General features: G+C 39.3%; 1 protein-coding gene across 10 annotated transcripts in view; it reads left to right on the top strand.

The window, feature by feature from the left end:
* The window catches only part of LPP (LIM domain containing preferred translocation partner in lipoma), a 739,054-nt gene that overhangs the window by 703,833 nt on the left and 17,699 nt on the right, over positions 1-17,522 (top strand). For all 10 annotated transcript variants that reach the window (XM_050779290.1, XM_050779294.1, XM_050779289.1 and 7 more), the window contains one exon: positions 12,472-12,650. In XM_050779290.1, coding sequence (XP_050635247.1) covers positions 12,472-12,650 — 179 coding nt within the window. The remainder of the gene's footprint in view (positions 1-12,471; positions 12,651-17,522) is intronic.

Here is a 17,522-nt window from a genome sequence, read left to right as displayed (position 1 = left end):
GGCCTTGAACATCAAGTTAAAACGCTTGGCTTTGGGGAGCAGTCACTGGCTTTAGAGCACAGGCGTATAAACTGATCCTCTTTGATAAGGTCTTCCATCTACAATCTTTCTTTCCTTTGATAGTAAACATATCATCTCTGTTAAAGTTTGCTTCCTAGCTTAAACTGAACACAGACTCCAAACCAGTGAAGCACTGTAGGTTTTTTTCTTTTTCTCCCTTTTTTTTTTTTTTTTTTTTACTCTCCACAAACAACTCTAGAATGGCATGCATTTGAACAAACCAAAAGTAATTTCACTCTTCTAATTTTCAGTGCTTTTTGGCTAAATGCAGAGTGAGAAATTCATACCTTTTTCAAGCAGTGTGGGTTCTTTTTCCCAATTTCTGTCATCCATCTGGTTCTCTGGAGGTCTTGGAATCCAGGAAAGTGTTAGTTCACTGTGCTGAAATCCAAAAAAGACTGCTAAACTGTGAAAGAAAATTTGCATTCCAGAGACACTGAACGAGTTAGTCCACCACCCTTTTGCAACAGCAAGGAGAAAACATCTGTATTTCCTGCCTCTTTGTCTTTAAGCAGTTATAGAATGGAAAAGCCTGTGTTCCCTGGCTGTGCCGTTCATACCTAGTTAATCTACATCACTTCTGGCAGGGTGGGGGAGGAATCAAAACATGGAATTATTTTATTTCTCGTGTCAGAAAATATTACAGCCAAGATACGGTTTAAGGGAAGCCAATTACTTCACCAGCTTCCTTTTGAGCTCCTCATGAGGTTTTAAGCTCATGAATGGGTCCTCGAGCCGGCATTTGACATACACATCAGCAGTGCTCTATTCGGAAGGAAACCGCACAGTCACAGCCATGATGTTGGCTTGTCTTTATGGCCTTCCTAAGTCATGTGCTGTCTTTTGTCTTCCATTGGCAGAAGTATAATTAGAAGGCCTTGTTCTCAACAGAAGCCAAATGATTGCCAAATCTGTTCATCTGATCTCTAGAGAATTGAAGTTAGCTCATGGCCCTCTGGCTGTTCTCTTTGCCACTCCCGGGAGTTACGGGCTTAAAGTTATCCCTTTCTTTTGAAAGAGAATCAAGTTTGCTTCAAAGGATCTTTTCTGTCATCCCCAGGAGTACAAAGAGAGACCTTCCATGACCCTAGTTGTTTGGCTCAGGCCACTTGTAGCTTACTATAATTTAGGAAGTAATTGTAATTCGTAAAGCCAGGTAGATAATAAACATGTTGGCAGGGCTGAGTTGCAGGCAACTCTGAAGGGAACCCACATGTGAGTGGAATGGTATTGGGAACATTTCTAGTCTCTGCTTGCAGATCTTGATTCTCATGGATGACTCAAATTGGTTTAATTCTGATCTGAAATGTGCAGGCAGGCAGTCATTACTGTCTATACACATAGCTAAAGACATCATCGCTTAAGCACGGGTTTTAGACATTCCCCTGGATGAGTTAGTTGCCCATGGTAGACAAATACTGTAAGTCAAAAGAGCATTCTCCTAATTTCAATGCTGTGTGATTAACTTCAGATCATTTATATTCCTAGAGAAATATGTAGCACTCTTTTTTTAAAAAATATATTGTTGCTGAGATAGAATAAAGAACACAAAAGTTGTAAGAGGCCTTAGATTTTAGGTTATTTAATGTCATTTAATTTTGTATTCAGCCAATACTTATCGATTGCCTGTTATGTCTTAAACACTGCTGCAGAGGCTGCAAATGCAGTAGTGTCTTGAACAAACTAGTGTGACGATGAACAATAAGCATGGTAGAAGCATAGTAGCAACTAAATACATGAGGTGATACCACATCGTGATAAGGACTATGAAGAAAGCAACAGGGTAAAGAAACAGAGTCTGGCTCTGGAGAGGGGCTGCTGACGTACGTGGTGATGGATGCCATCCAAGGATGGTAATGAAATTTGGGGTATGTCTCTGGGAGTAGATGCTGTTGGATGAATCTTTGGAGTATTCCCAAATGATTGTTCGTTCGTGTACTTACTAAAATATTTACTGAGCTCCTTCTCTGTGCCCCAGACATTGTTCTGGAAACAGAGGGTGATGCTTTGAACAAGGCAAAGAACCATGCCCTATTGAAGCTTTTGTTCAGTCCTCAAATCCCTCCATTTCAAGGGACCAAAAGGCCTATTAACTTAATTCCCTTATTTTATAGCTGACGGAATTGAGGCCCAGAGAGGAAATGCTTTGTACAAAACTCACTGCTGGTGGCTGACGTTGGCAAGACTAGAATACAGCCCTTGACTTCTGCTTTATTTCTCCTTGCCACTGAGCCATACAGAGTCTCTGTAAACATCTGTATCAGCAATTCTAGTTTAGTGCTGGGGTTAGTTAGCACTGTGACCCAAAGATAAGTCTTTTTGTCTACCAAGGCCCCATGTCTACTCTTAATAAAGGTAACAAAATTGAGGGTTGTCAAGATGGGGCTTCACAGGCGCAGGTTCCAGGGGCTTTGTTGGACCTTGATTACGGTTAAGTCAAGAAAATGGACACTGCCAAGTATAACTGCCGCAAATGAGACAGAGAACTCTATGAGACTTCTCATTGGCTCATAGACTTCTCTGTACGCACTCTAAATGCATGGTATGTAACTACTCCATCACTTGATAGGCATTCCAGGTGTGTAAACTAAATAAGATACATAGCAAGAAAAATTACCTGTTGAAAACAAAACAACAAAAACAAAATAATCTGTATTTTTCCAAACTCAATATTCAATATTCAAGGGAGTACGGCTACTTCTATGTGTGTATTTTATACTTGTCTACTTCTATCCAGTAATAAGAATGGTAGAAGTTGGCTCAGTTGATGAGTCAGAGGCTGTTGAACCAAGATATAGGGTCGATCCTTCTGTGTTACAGTAATTCTCTCCAGCGAAAAGAGCTTTATAACAATATCTTTGTATCTATTTACATTCTTAAAGAGTGCTTCTCCCATTTCTTATCATATTTAATTCTCACAATTCTGGAAGATTGGTAAGGCAGAATACTTAGTATCCCATTCTACAGATGAGAACATTGACACCCATGTAGCTTATGGAATTTTGTTCAAGGTGCTGTGAAATTCCAGCTACTCTGGAAATTCACTCCCTCAGTGAAACTGGTCCAAGTATCTGTTAATAACCTCTATTTATAGGTTGCTGATACTTGGAATTATGAAGGCTGGGTGAGGCTTTGGATAGGATTATCTCCACTGAGCTCTTAGCCAGAGGACCCCCATATTTATCAGCGTGCAACAATCTTGTTTTGACAGTGACAAAACCCAAGTAATATAACATACTCAGCTTAACAATTTTTCATTGGCCATGTAAGTAATTATGTTAATTTTATCATATTCTTATTGTTAAATGGGCCAGAACACCAGAGAGAAATGCTGGTACTCCAAAAAGGACCTAGTATGGGTTGGGAGAAGAGCACTGCATAGAAACCATGTCATCTACGTCCTGGACTTTTTCACAAAATAGTATACCACATTGGGCAAATATACCATGATAGGCAAATCAGCTTCCCAGAATGCAGTGTCCTAGTATGTAAGGTGAAACAGTTGGGCAAGATGATTCGGGGAATTTTTCAAGCTCAACCAAACTACGTGTTTATGAAAGGCTATGGGAAATCTGCATGCTAAAGATTATTAACTGCATTCTGAATAATTGCCTTTATATAGGATAAGGTAGAAAGATATTTGAGAAACTTGTTAATTGAAGAACAGTATGAAGTAGAAGAATGAGCCTTTCTCTTTGTACTTTAGAAAACACAGGTTCAAATCCTGGCTGCACTTATAGCTGTGTGGCGTGTAATGGGGAAAAGAATTCTACCGTTCCACCTCCCATACCAGATTGTTCTGGAGATTAGATGGGTTCCTGTTTGTGTACATTTAGTAAACTTAAAGGATTGTACCAAATCAAAGTGTCAGTTATTATTGTTGGTATATAAAGGAATGTAAATTACTTTTATGAAGAATTAAGAAATGTATGGAATTGGGGTATAATCAGGTTTATATAGAAGACGAGCTTTTTCACAAAATTCCCAGGAAAGCAGGGGAAAGTCACTTAGAAGTCTAGAAGCCCATTTTATGTTATGACATTATCCAGTTATCCCAGAGTATCATATACACAATTCCTTAGAGAATCCATTTGTTAAAAGGACAGATATAAAATATAGGAGAATTAATGGTGAAGGGAAAAAAATTATAGAAATACAGTGCTTCAATGTGGTAGTTACATTAAATGATCAAAGGATGACAAGTTAGTTGAATAAATGTCTTAGCCCCTTCAAATTTGTATAGGGAATTTATAAACCTAACATTTATTATATAGTCAGGACTGGGTTCTCGCTTTGATAATATGTGAACTCATTTAAACGTCACAACACTGCAATGTAGACACTTCAGTCTACAGAAACCAAAGGCCAGAAAAGTCAAGGAAATCGCCTAGCTTTTCAAACCCAGATCACCTTTTTACTAATGTTTCACTAATTCTCTTACTGTAATATGGCAGACCTTCTTTGATGTCTAAGTTAATAAATCTTCACCTGACTTATGTTGTAAAGGCAAAATCTATCATTTGACTTGTCTCAGAAGGAAAGGAACTCAATTCTTTTCTTTCGCTCTCACCATGGTCTTAGTCTTCTCAGATGTGACTGAGGTGTGACCCACAGCTGTTAGCTCTCACTCCCCTTCCCCCTGCCCTACATTTTTCAAGGATCAGAAGACATTCAAGATAAGTGTTTTGGAAGACCCAGCATGCCACATGGGTTACGCATTTTAAAGTAAAATACTACCTCTCTGGGCATTAAGGCATAAATAAACTAAATGTTCTATAATTGAGATTTTCTTTTCTGATTTACTAAAGCTCAGATCACAATCCTAACCCTAGTGCTTAAGAATAAAAAACAGGGCATAATTTACTTTGTAAAGGATGTGATTTCTAGCTCATGGCAAAATTCAATAGAACGGCCTCATTGCCGTGATCTTTTTGTTCTTTCCATTGGCTTTTTCCTTACAGCTTTAGGGCATATTTCTTAATTTTAAAGCCAGTGTATGTAGTCCAAATACAAACAGAAAATTTTATAAGAAAATTGTTTTTCTAAATTCTTTTTAATACTAACACATAGGTTTTGTCTGTGCTAGTTAAAACATGGGTGTTCAGCCGGGCGCGGTGGCTCATACCTGTAATCCCAGCACTTTGGGAGGCCGAGGCGGGCAGATCACCTGAGGTCAGGAGTTCAAGACCAGCCTGGCCAACATGGTGAAACCCTGTCTCTATTAAAAATAAAAAATTAGCTGGGTGTGGTGGCACGTGTCTGTAGTCCCAGCTACTCAAGAGGCTGAGGCAGGAGAATCACTTGAAACCGGGAGACAGAGGTTGCAGTGAGCTGAGATCACGCCACTGCACTCCAGCCCGGGTGACAAAGTGAGACTCTGTCTTTAAAAAAAAAAAAAAAAAAAAAAAAATAGATGTTCATGTCTGGCAATATTGAGTTCCCTTTCACCAGTGCTGTTTAGTACACAGATTTTGTTACAATATTCTTCCTGTGCAATGAATTTGTTTCAGTGCAGGCTTATCTGCAACTCCTCTCAAAGAGTATTAGATATTAAAGACTCTTGTTTTAGCACAACATTAATTCCAGAGTGGGTTAAAAGAAGTTTGTTTTCAAGTGCCAAATCCAATTCCAACTAGAATAGATTGTCATAGACCACCACCATACTGCCTGCTCTCTCACCATTCATGAGTAATTACTCTCTTCTCTGCGTTCCCATCATTCATTACTTGTGCCTCAATGATAGCAATTTGTCATGCCCTTTGCCTCGAGTCGGTTATTAATAGTTGTGTCCACCTCTCTCACTGCATTGGGAACCTTTGAGGGCAGGGATGGCGTCTTTATCTTCCATCTCTTCCTCTGTACCTGCCAGGCTGTTGAACGCTTTGTTCCACTCTTTAGGCTTTCCACAGTACTAGAATCAGTGCGGAGGCAGCTCTGCTCTTTAGAGAGGCATGTGAGAAGTTTGTTTAAAGAGAGTTTATAAGAACGCTGAGGCAATACATACAAAAAGTTGCGCTCCAAAAGATTAACAAAAAAAAGTGGAAATTCTTTTACTGAATTTTCAGTTATGTGTTTCATAGCTGTCATTTTCAGGGGTAGGGGGGCTGTGTCATGACATCAAAAAAATGTAGTTTAGAGATTTGATGCTATCTGTTACATTGTTTCAAAACTTTTCCTATCTAGTGGGAAAACCTTCATCTGTAAAAGAGGAATTTTGATTCTAATTGAAAAATCGCAGTCATGGGGGTGGGATGCTATTAAGCTTGAGATTATTATTTTCAGTCTGTTTCAAAACACACATTACATGCAGATACAAATATCGACTTAGATTAAGATATAGGCAAAGGACATTAGAAAGAGCAAGAGAAATGTTAACAAAAAGTGCATATCTCACAGGAAGGCAGAGCCGTTGGAAGGTTATTTAGTATACGGTCATGGGAACTACCAAGGTAAAATGATATCTTCACCTGCAAAGGAAACCCAAAAGTACTGCCATCATTTGGGAAGCAACCTTGATGACCAGAATCAAGGTATAGAATAAGTTTGTATTCCATAATTAAGTTGGGCAATAGCAGTATTTTGAAATGGCACTGGCATTTCAAGAGAAATTGGCTGAGGAGCCCTGCTCCTTCTTGACTGTACCACACTGCCATTCTGTTGGGAACACCTACACTTGAGCTGCACTTCCCAAACTTTCTCACATCCCAGTTCATGTGGAAAATGATGACATTCATTCAGCACCCTGGAGTAAGCGGATGAGATCTCTCCTGTCCCAAGGCACCCACTCAGGAACTCTGGACACCTCTGGTCCCTCCAAACCCTCCCAAATATGGTGCACCCAGAGCCCACTTGAAGCACACTGTGTGTTAACCTGCCAGTTGAAAAGCTGTAGACTAGAGAATTGTTTTGCAGGATTAAATAGAAAAAAACAAAACAAAAATTATTTTATATAAAGTACTCACTTGGAGTTTATTAATTCATTAACTAACTGATGGTTGAGGAACATTAATTTTATGCAAGCATACTGTTGTAGATGCTTGGGATCCAATGACAAGTTTTCTCTTATCCTGTAGTAGTTTAGGAGATAAACTGTCTTAAGATCTTAACATGTTTTCTCTATTTATTTGCATGTAACTTGCAGATAGTAAGCCTGAATGCCTTCTTTCTATCTGAAATACAGAAAATACAGAGTATGTCTACTGATATACAGATTCCATATAATGTGATATAGCAGAGAGAGAGTCTCCACTGGACAGAGAATTAGGAGACCTGTATTGTAACTCCCAATCTGTCACTAGCTGTGTTCCCTATCTTGAATCCAGCAGTTGGACTAGAATCATAGTTTTTCAGATAGTACAGGTTCCATCTCTTCATGCCCTTCAGCCAGAAGTGATTTTGGGCTCTTTAGTATGTGCTTTTTTTTGATAAATTGCTTCCCTGAAGAAAGGATTATGGGTGAATGGCCAAGTAAAAGGAGTTGAAAACTCCTCGGCTAGTATAATCACTGAAGACTTTTCAATACTGAATGTCTTCTAACTCTCTCTTTTTTCTTTTTGTTCTTATCTCAACAAGACCTAAACTATCTAGATCATGAGATGTCACTCCTTATCTTTCCAAGAATCTTTCCTGTTTCACGATATTGTTTTTGTACCTAAAAAAGGTAAAGATGAATATGAGATCACATTTTAATTTTATAAAATGAAAATGTTAACATTTCCAAATGGCAGTAGTCACTTTATAGTCTTCTGAATCTTCAATTACTTACGTAAATGAAGACTATATATCTTGATTTTAAATATTCAAAATTGAACACTTACGTATACCTGTGTAATATGTAAATAATGGTAATATTCTTATTCTTTATCATCTCATTAGTAGTTCATGTTTATGTTACCTATATGCTTCATTTATATTCATACGATTCTTTAGCTTTTCTGCCTGTGAGTTACAAGTTATTTACACAATATCCAAGGATAGGAAAGAATACTACCCCATTGTATCTCTGACTTAAAAACAGTTGCATTTGGGAGTTTTCTGTACAAAGTTGATTTGTGATTTAATTTTTAGTTTCACTGAGTTTTTTGTTTTTAGTCGCAATTGTATTGCCAACATTTCAGAAAAGTTTATAAGCTGTGACTTTTAGCAACAGAATTTGCTTTTTTCTGCCACTCTTACATCTTTTCACTTTAACCAAACTTTCATTGGAGTAGCCTAAAACATTTTTTATGGGAAAAAAATCCTCAAACAATGCCTGCTGCAAAATGAATAAAATTTGCATTCTTCATTCAGCTTTGGCCAAAGGCCTTCCACAGCTGATTACCAATTACTTACTGTGTGTCACAGACTTTGTAGTCCCTGGGCAAGGATGCTTACTATCGTGGATACTGTAGATAGAGTGTACAATAGGAAGAGGAAGTATAAGAAGTATAGGGACTTCCTATACTTTCCCACAGGTGTTGATTGCAAGGACACTTCTGGATAACTAACTGTGTGCAAATCTGTTTCAGAACTTGTTTCCTAGGAAACACAACCTCAGACTATGGCTTCATGGGAGGAGGGAGGAGTGATGGCAGTTTAGTCATAGAGGTTGACATAAACCACTAAATCAAGTACATTGTGTTCAGTGTCATAGGGGAAGCATAATACAATCCTATGGGAGTGGAAGAAGTTACTTATTTTGCTTGGAATACAACAGAAAAAGATTTAGGAAAGATTTTTCAGAAGAGGTGACATTTGGGTTTCACTTTGAAGGACGAGTAGGCATTCTCTAAGCAAAGTAGGGTATAAGATAGTCTTGGGCTTGTAAAAGAATGTTGCTTATTAAAGATGTGGCAGAAAGCTCAGTGTGGCAGCTGGGAGGAGGAGTCCATGGGACAGCGATGGAGCTGGATCCAGAGTCCAGTCACAAAGCACACTACTGATACTGAAGGTTTGTAAACTGGAACGTGCTCTTTCCTCTTAAATCCCCAGCTATCAATCCTGGCAACCCTACTAGGCAAAAAAAAAAAAAAAAAGTGATTTGAATAGGCATATTTAGAGACCTCCCTCTTTCACTTATTTGCTTACTTTCTTTTTTTTCAAAACTGTTTTGTCAACCATTTCATGTTAACTTAGTTGAGATGAACACAATATTTGCATGTCTGGCTTTAAAATAATCATCTAAACACAAAAATATCCCTCTATGGTGCTTACAATTTTACCATTAGAATTTCTAGAATTATAGTGGAGGTGCATAGTAAAGGTAATATAGTCCGGGCTTCTAGCAAATGAATGCCCCTTTCAAACCTCTGATAAGGGGTTATCCAGTTGTTTTTGTATATTTCTGGTGATGTAAACATGTACCTTTTTCTATTGTTGTTAATACCGATTTATTACAGATTAATAAAATTATAGTTTGAATTAATCATTTTTCAAATGAGAAAACTGAGATCGAAGGAAGAAATTATTTACCCAATGTCATACAGTAGATTTTGACAAAGTCAGAAAGATAATTCACATTCTTCACCTAGCAGCTTTCCTTTTTCATGGCCACGTGATGAATTTCTTAGCTTCCTCTCTGAATTATTAGGAGTCAGGTAACTGGAGTACCAGTCCCACCTCTGCATCTCATGCTCTCCACAACTCAGGTCCAGCAGATCCATTCTCAAAGTCTATCTGTGCACCTGTGGAAAGAGAGCCTAGACTAAGGGAACTCCCAGACCCTTCCTCCCTGACACTGTGAGTTTTTCCTTTCTCAAAGGCCGCTAGTGGACCCCACTGGAGACTGAAAGGGGAAGATTGCAGTAAAAGGCGCAGACTGGTGAAGGATAACATGTCCTTCTACATCATTCACTAGCGTAGGATGCCAGTCAACTGCATTCTTGGAACTTTTATTTTCCGATTTGAGGGCATTTTGCAATAGGCTGATTTTAATCACATTTTATACTTTGTTTCCTTTGTTGCAGAAGTGTTTGTATTACCTGTTCTTTGAATGCAGCATCTGTAGATCACAAGGCCTTTCCATAGGAACTAAGCCTGTTCTATTGCTGCTAGTTTTGAGTAAATGAGCTGAATCTTGCAGCCAAGCCTCAATGCAAACAAAAACATTTTCTGGTCAAACATTTCCTGGTTATTCCACTCCATTACAGGGCTGACTTAAAAAAAAAAAAAAAAGGTAAAAACCCACAGAGGAGCAAAACATAAGTCCTAGGAAGACAATTTCCAGCCACATTAGCTCAGACTGTCAGGGTAGAAAAGAAACAGGCCCTCATTCTTCAAACCATCATCATCTCCAGACTCTTACCCTGTGCTCTTCTGCTATTTTAACTTCACCACTTCAAAATGGGAAAAACAAATAGGTTAATAGTTTCCATGCGTTCGGACTGTGACCAGAGGCATACGAAGCAATTTCAGAACCTCAGGCAACCACAGCTTTGAGGGAAGGATGATGATGGATTTACCAATTCATCTTGGGATGGATTCCAGAGTTAAGGGAGTCAGGCCAGCACTGTGCTGCCAGAGTGGGATATAAACAATATTCCTTCGTTCATTCTTTTTGCACACATTCATCTCAGGCTTATTTCTATTTCATACAGTATGCTGGGTGCATTATAGGACAGAGAAATACGTTCTTAAGACGTAGTCTCTGCCCTTAATGAAATTAAAGTCTGGTAGAGGAAATAGACATATGCATAAATAATTTAAATAAAGTGCACACTTAAAGTATTGTAAGCAAAGCAAATAAAGTGCTCAGGAATGGGAGAGAAAGAAGCAATTCATTCCAAGTGGGACCATTGAGGAAGGCTTCCCTGGGGAATGGCCTTCTAGCCTGTACCTTGAAAGGTCAAAATGGCAAATTGCGATACATCTAGGCATTAGCCAAGGCACAGGAGTATGGGAGTTTCACATAGGTTTGAACAAGAGTGAGTAGTCTGGGATGTTATGAGAAGCTGAGCCTAGAAAGGAGGGTTGGATACCATGTAAAGAATGAGCTCTTTTGACATTGTGGAGCCATTAAGATTTTGTTATCCAGAAAGGTACTTGTACTTGACCACATCTGTGTTTGGAAAGAAAACTGGAAGTCATTGGAGACAGGAGCAAGGGGAGTATTATAAGAATAGAGATGCAAACAAAGAAGCCAAATCAGAGGTCATTGCTATAGGTTAGACATAAGGACACTAGTTACCTACATACAGACACTTCTTGCTTCATAGCCATTTAAATATCCTCATGGTAAAAAAGCAGTTACGCTTGAATTTCCACATCCTATTCAGTTCTGCTTCTTTCTAATAAGATCCACATCCCAGGTTTATTCCTGATTGTAAACTCAATGAGTTAGTCCAGATATCTCAGTTGGAATATAGTATTTTACATGTGAAACGTGGTTGTTTGGTAAGAGCATGGGATTAAAGGGGGGGATGGAAAGTTAACAGCCGATCTTTCTGTGACCTTACTCACTAAGCGGTGTCCCTTTTCAGGGGTGCTGTATATTTTTAAAGCTTAGTGTATTTTTAAGGCCAGATAAATGAGTTTCTTAATTCACTTTTTCAAACCAGCTCCCTTGTACATTCAACATTTCTATCAAGAGTTTACGAACTCTGAACTTGGAGATGGTGTGTAACTCAAAGCTTTAAATTATCAGAAGCCTAATTGATTATGCTGAGTTCTGATTTGGGTTCTGCATCTAGCATGCTCTGTCTCAGTTATCTGACAGACTATTCTGTAAAAAGTAGGGGTCTTAGCGATCACACTATGGTCTAAGTGGTCGCACTATGTCTTTGATAATGAATCAAGTTTTAGAAGTAATAGTGAAGCATTCTTCAATTGGAGAACCCGAGTGGTATAGTTCAAAGAAGGTCAACATACTATGTGCATGGGTCAAATCCAGCCCACTGTCTGTTTTTTTGTTTTTTTTTTTTTTTTGTAAATAAAGTATTACTAGAACACAAGCATGCCCATGTGTTTACATGCTATCTATGACTGCTTTCCAGCTATAATAGCAGAATTCAGTTGTTACAACAAAGCCAGAAATATTTACTATATGGGACTTTAGAGAAAAGTTTGCCATCACCTTTGCTATAGGAAACAAAGAAAGGAACAAGGATAGAAGTCAGAAAACACATGTTCTCAGTTCTGGACTTGCCACCTACTACCTAAATGATACTAGAAAAGCCATCTGACCCATCTAATTGTGTTTCCTTCTCTCTGTAACACACTTCTTTGGCCAGTTTGTTAGTTAATTGGTTGATAACACTTGTTTTATATTTTTAAGGACTGTATTAAAGCTGTAGATGTGATTTGTAAATGGTGATAAATGCCTTCCTTAGAGTAGTGTGATAAGGACCTGAGACAATCTGTTTTGTAAAGAGGCTTATCATGCAGTATGGACCCCCTTCTGTCCCAGTCTAATGTTGTTTCTGTTTCGTTCCCCAGAATACTCTGGAGCAGTGCAATGTGTGTTCCAAGCCCATCATGGAGCGGATTCTCCGAGCCACCGGGAAGGCCTATCATCCTCACTGTTTCACCTGCGTGATGTGCCACCGCAGCTTGGATGGGATCCCATTCACTGTGGATGCTGGCGGGCTCATTCATTGCATTGAGGACTTCCACAAGTAGGCAACCTACTCTCTCGTCGCCACCCTGCCAGTCCTTTTGGTGTCTGTTCTTACTGCCTGGCATCTGGGCATACATTCTTCTCTCTCAGAACTATAGAATTTCAGGATTTAGTGAGGATTTCAAAAGAGCTTATTGATCCCCTCATCCAATGCAGGAATCAGTATCAGACAATCCATGCAGTCATCCAGCCTGGTCTCTGTGTCAGGGCTTCCCCAGAGCTTGTCCATTGCATCTCTGGGTAACTCTAATGATGAAAAAGCTGGCTCAGCTATAGTGTGTATGTATTAGAAAGAAACAGGATCCTGGCCTAAATATGAACAAAATGTGTGACATTTGGCAATTGCTCAACTTATTTGAGCTCTTCAATTTGGTCATTAGACCAAACCCTCTCTAAAGCTCTCTCAGCTGTGACAACCCAGAGTTTTCTCAAGAGCTAATCTCTACATCCCTGCCACTCTACTGATAGGAAGTTATGGTGGACAGACACAGAGAACCATTCAGTTCTTTTACTAATGCAAGCCTCTCACATATTCAGAGGCAGTTTCATGCCGTTGTCAACATATTCACGCCATTCCCCAGCCTTTTCTTCCACCCAAGTCTTCTCTTTCTCAAGTTATTTTTTAATAGAATTAATGAATGCAAATTGTGTGCTCTTTTGACGAGGATTAAAAAATGATGCCTCAAGATCAAGGCCAGTTACTCATGAGCCCAAAATAATCTGTTCCCCACTACTTCCTTTCTCTCATTTGTAGGTCCTTCTTTCCTGTATTACGGCTGGGGTCTTTATGAAAATTAAGAAGTTTATACAGTTTTGTATTTTGCTTATTTTTATTTGGCCAGTTTGTTAATTAGTTGATAACATTTGTCATATATATATATATAAAAAACAATATATATATTTATATTATATATTTTTTATATAAAACATTTATTTTTTATATATATATATATATATATATATTTTTTTTTTTTTTTTTTTTTTAAAGACAAGGTCTCACTCTGTTGCCCAGGCTGGAGTGCAGTGGTGCAATCTCGGCTCACTGCAATTCTCCTACCTCAGCCTCCCAAGGTACTGAGACCACAGGCATGCACCACCATGCCCGGGTAATCTTTGTATTTTTAGTAGAGAGGGGGTTTCACCGTGTTGGCCAGGCTGGTCTCAATTCCTGTCCTCAAGTGATCCACCTGCCTCAGCCTCCCAAAAAGCTGGGATTATAGGCATGAGCTACTGTGCCCAGCAAACATTTCTTTTATATTTTTATGGACGGTATTAAACCTATAGATATGATCTGTAAATGGTGGACTCAGGTTTCTGTATGTGTTTGCTGGGCAGTGGCTTTGAAGACAGCCTTTGAGGCTATCAAAGAGATGAAGCTTGTATTGCTCACCAGGTTGGGTATCCATTCTATGGCCTCCAAGTGTGAAGTCTTCTGAGTTAATTGTCACCACTGTGTTGATTGTCAACAACCAGGAAGCACTTACCACAAGCAGTTTGGAGACCTGAGACTCATATTATAAAAATGAATGTCCTAACCACTTTCCAAGTAGCAAAGAAAGTGAAAACCTCACCAAAAGACGTGAGGATGAATGAATTAAAAAACCCCAGAGGCAGAAGTTTGCAACCTGAATTAGACAAGGAAGGACTCACTTTTAAAGGGCAGTCGCAGCATAAATTGTACTTCACGTTATTGATATTTTTAGCTTGTAATTACACATTAAAAAATCCCTGCATCTATTTAAGGGAAGTGAAAAGATCTCAATGGGGAGTATGTTCTGTCACTGTTTCTCTCCTTTCTTAGACTTACCCTAATCCAAGAAAGACCGATACTTATAATCAGAGCACACATGTTTCTGTGGCTAGAAAAGACTGATATATTACACCCCTCAATTAAAGCAGGAAATCAATTTTGACAAATGTAAGTTTATATCTGTGCCATTTATCTTTCATGTCTAGGGGGTAGGGAGCATAATTAGAGACTGGTGACTGGTGACATAAGTGTGTGGGTCTGAAAGCTCCCAAAAAGGCAGACTTGAGCAACTACAAGGGGGGTAAAAAATGAAAACCCCCAGCTAACCTTTCCCACTAGTTCAATGCACGTTAAAACATAAATTAAAAAATAATAATAATGTTGTCTTTGTGATTGGCAGGTATGTAGAGACAGAAGTGTTTTGATCCTTTCCCCATTTCCTAAAGGAAAATCAGAAACTGTTTTACGGAACTCTTATTTATGAGCCTTAAAATTACTAGAATACAAAGCAGCTGAAAGTCCAGCATAGGCTCATCACTGAAAGACCCAGGAGAGGGCAGACAAAGGGATATTCCTCCTCCAGACAGTTTTTGGGGCCTTGTTTGTGGTCCTTTTGCGTGGGTCTCCTTCTGTGGACCTTTAGAAAATGCATGTTAATTCAGCTCAGCTCACATTTATAAAGAACCCTCTGGGTACCAACTGCTGCATTAAATGCTGAAGGAGAGAGATACGAGGAGAGAACTTGAGCAGATATATATAGAGAAGTCGCTGTCAGCAAGGAGCTTGCCAGGAGGAGGGCAGAGAAAGTGTGCACACAGGGAGAAAGGGCTGAACTCCATGAGGCAGGCACAGGTAAGGACTGGCGCTGTCAAAGTCAGATCACCTGGCTCTGCGGTCACACCAGGCTTGGTGGAAGGAGAATATCAAGAGTGTTTTAAGTGGGAAACGAGATTCCTAGCAGAGGGAACAACTCAGGCAAAAAGCAGAGGCACAGAGTTAGGAAACAGTTCTCGGTGTTCGGGGAGATTTGCTTTGCTGTAACTGGAGCAACCTCAGAATGGAGATTACCTTGAAATACAGGAGACCCATAAGAAGGGATTTGCCTCACCTGCTTAGTCTGCCTTTTATTTATTTATTATTCATTTATTGTTTATTTTCTTTCTTTCTTTTGAGATGGAGTCTTGCTCTTGTCGCCCAGGCTGGAATGCAGTGGCGCAATCTCATCTCACTGCAACCTCCACCTCCCCTGTTCAAGCAATTCTCCTGCCTCAGTCTCCCAAGTAGCACAGGCACCCGCCACCACGCCTGGCTAATGTTTGTATTTTTAGTAGAAATGAGCTTTCACTATGTTGGCCAGGCTGGTGTTGAACTCTTGACCTCAGGTGAGCCACCCGCCTCGGCCTCCCAAAGTGCTGGGATTACAGGCGTGAGCCACCGCGCCCAGCCTTAGTCTGTGTTTTAAACCAGTGCTTCCCAAACTTTAATGTGCCTGTAATCCACAGAGGGATCTTGTGAAACTTTGGATTTTAAATCAGGTCTGGAGCGGGGCCTAAGATTCTGGATTTCTGTCAAGCTCCCAGGTGCGCATGGCCTGCACTTTGTGTAGCAAGGTTCTGGAATACCGTTTTTGAGACCTTGTTAATGGGCCATCCTCCACATAATCACCTTTGGTCAATGTTGGCTCATGTTCTCCAGCCTATTGGACATGCAATCTTTCACAGATGTCATTTCAGATGACCGCTGCAACCACTGCAGACTCTGTCTTCTAGAAGACCATCTCCCCCCCGCCCCAACACACACATACACATTTTCTCATTTCACCTAAATGGTTATCTTCAAAGGCCCAACTCAATTACCATTTCCTGGAAGAAAACTCGGATCTCCACCCCTCCCTTTTTTCATGTTTGGATTTATATCTTAATCTCTGTGTTTTATAGAGTTTTATAAGTCTTTTGTAGATAGCACTTACCATAGTCTGACTGGTATGGAAATATACTTGTGTGTGTATATACATATGTGTGTTTGTGTATACAGATATATAACTTTACAGTAACCATCTTGTATCATTTTTGCAATAGGGATTTGTATATATAAGTTAATAGAAATACTGCAGAAATATATAGAACTCCTTCTCAGGTCTGTACTGGAAGTCCTTGCTTATTCTTGTAATCCCAGGGAGAAAATCCAGAAAAGCAGATTTCTTTAACTGCCTGTGTGTATGGAGGCTTTAGTCCCCTATCTGTGCTTTCTTACCAAGATTATTACCCTCATTCATTTAGGTATTTAATCAGCATCCATTTGTTGATTGCCAGAAATGTGCCGGAATACAAGGTGACCAAGATCATCCCTCTCTGAGCCTTGGCTCTGTTGGCTGTAAAGTAGAAATGATAAAAATACTTCCTCATAATGTTGCTGTCAGTAGAAAACGATGTCAAGTGTGTGAAGCGCTTAACAGGGCTTGGTATATAATAAGCACTCAATAAATGGTAACTTTAATCATCAAAAGTGTTTTCATCGAATGTATTTTTATGATTATTGTCCACTCAGTGAGCTAAGCCTTGAAATAGACCACCTGGGATTGTGAACCCTCCTCCAATTGCTACTGGAGGAACGCTGTGAGAGGCACTATGAGAACCACCTCCTGCCTCTTTGCTTTGGTTTTTCTCATCATGGAAATGAGGCCAATTGGTAGGAAAGAATCATGACTCAGCAAGAATACAGTTTATGTCTTCCCAAAGAGGAAGAACCTTGAGATTGAACATATAGCCCAACTAATACCATTTTTACAGAGAAATATGACAGATTCATTTCATTAGATATAGCCCAACTTTCTTTTTTCTGTACCAGTCACAGTGATTGTTTCTGGAGACTCCAAGACAGAGCAAAGTTCTATCTTGTGGAAGCTTAGAGTTTAGTGCCCCATAAATATATCCAAACAATTACTACCAAAATGGATAAATTCAGTGACTGAATTTTTGTCTTAGAGGAGTAGATAATTCTATTTGGGGAAATTGGAGAAGGCTTATGGATACACTGATAAGGAAAACATACTTCTGCCCTCACAGAGTTTGGGGAAAGGAAATTTTGCAGTTGATCCCAGAAGCCTACTTATTTCACCAC

The sequence above is a fragment of the Macaca thibetana genome, chromosome 2, assembly GCF_024542745.1.
Source record: "Macaca thibetana thibetana isolate TM-01 chromosome 2, ASM2454274v1, whole genome shotgun sequence".
Lineage (NCBI taxonomy): Eukaryota > Metazoa > Chordata > Mammalia > Primates > Cercopithecidae > Macaca > Macaca thibetana.
Note: the sequence above shows the minus strand (reverse complement) of the source record. Positions and strands in the feature narration are given on the sequence as shown.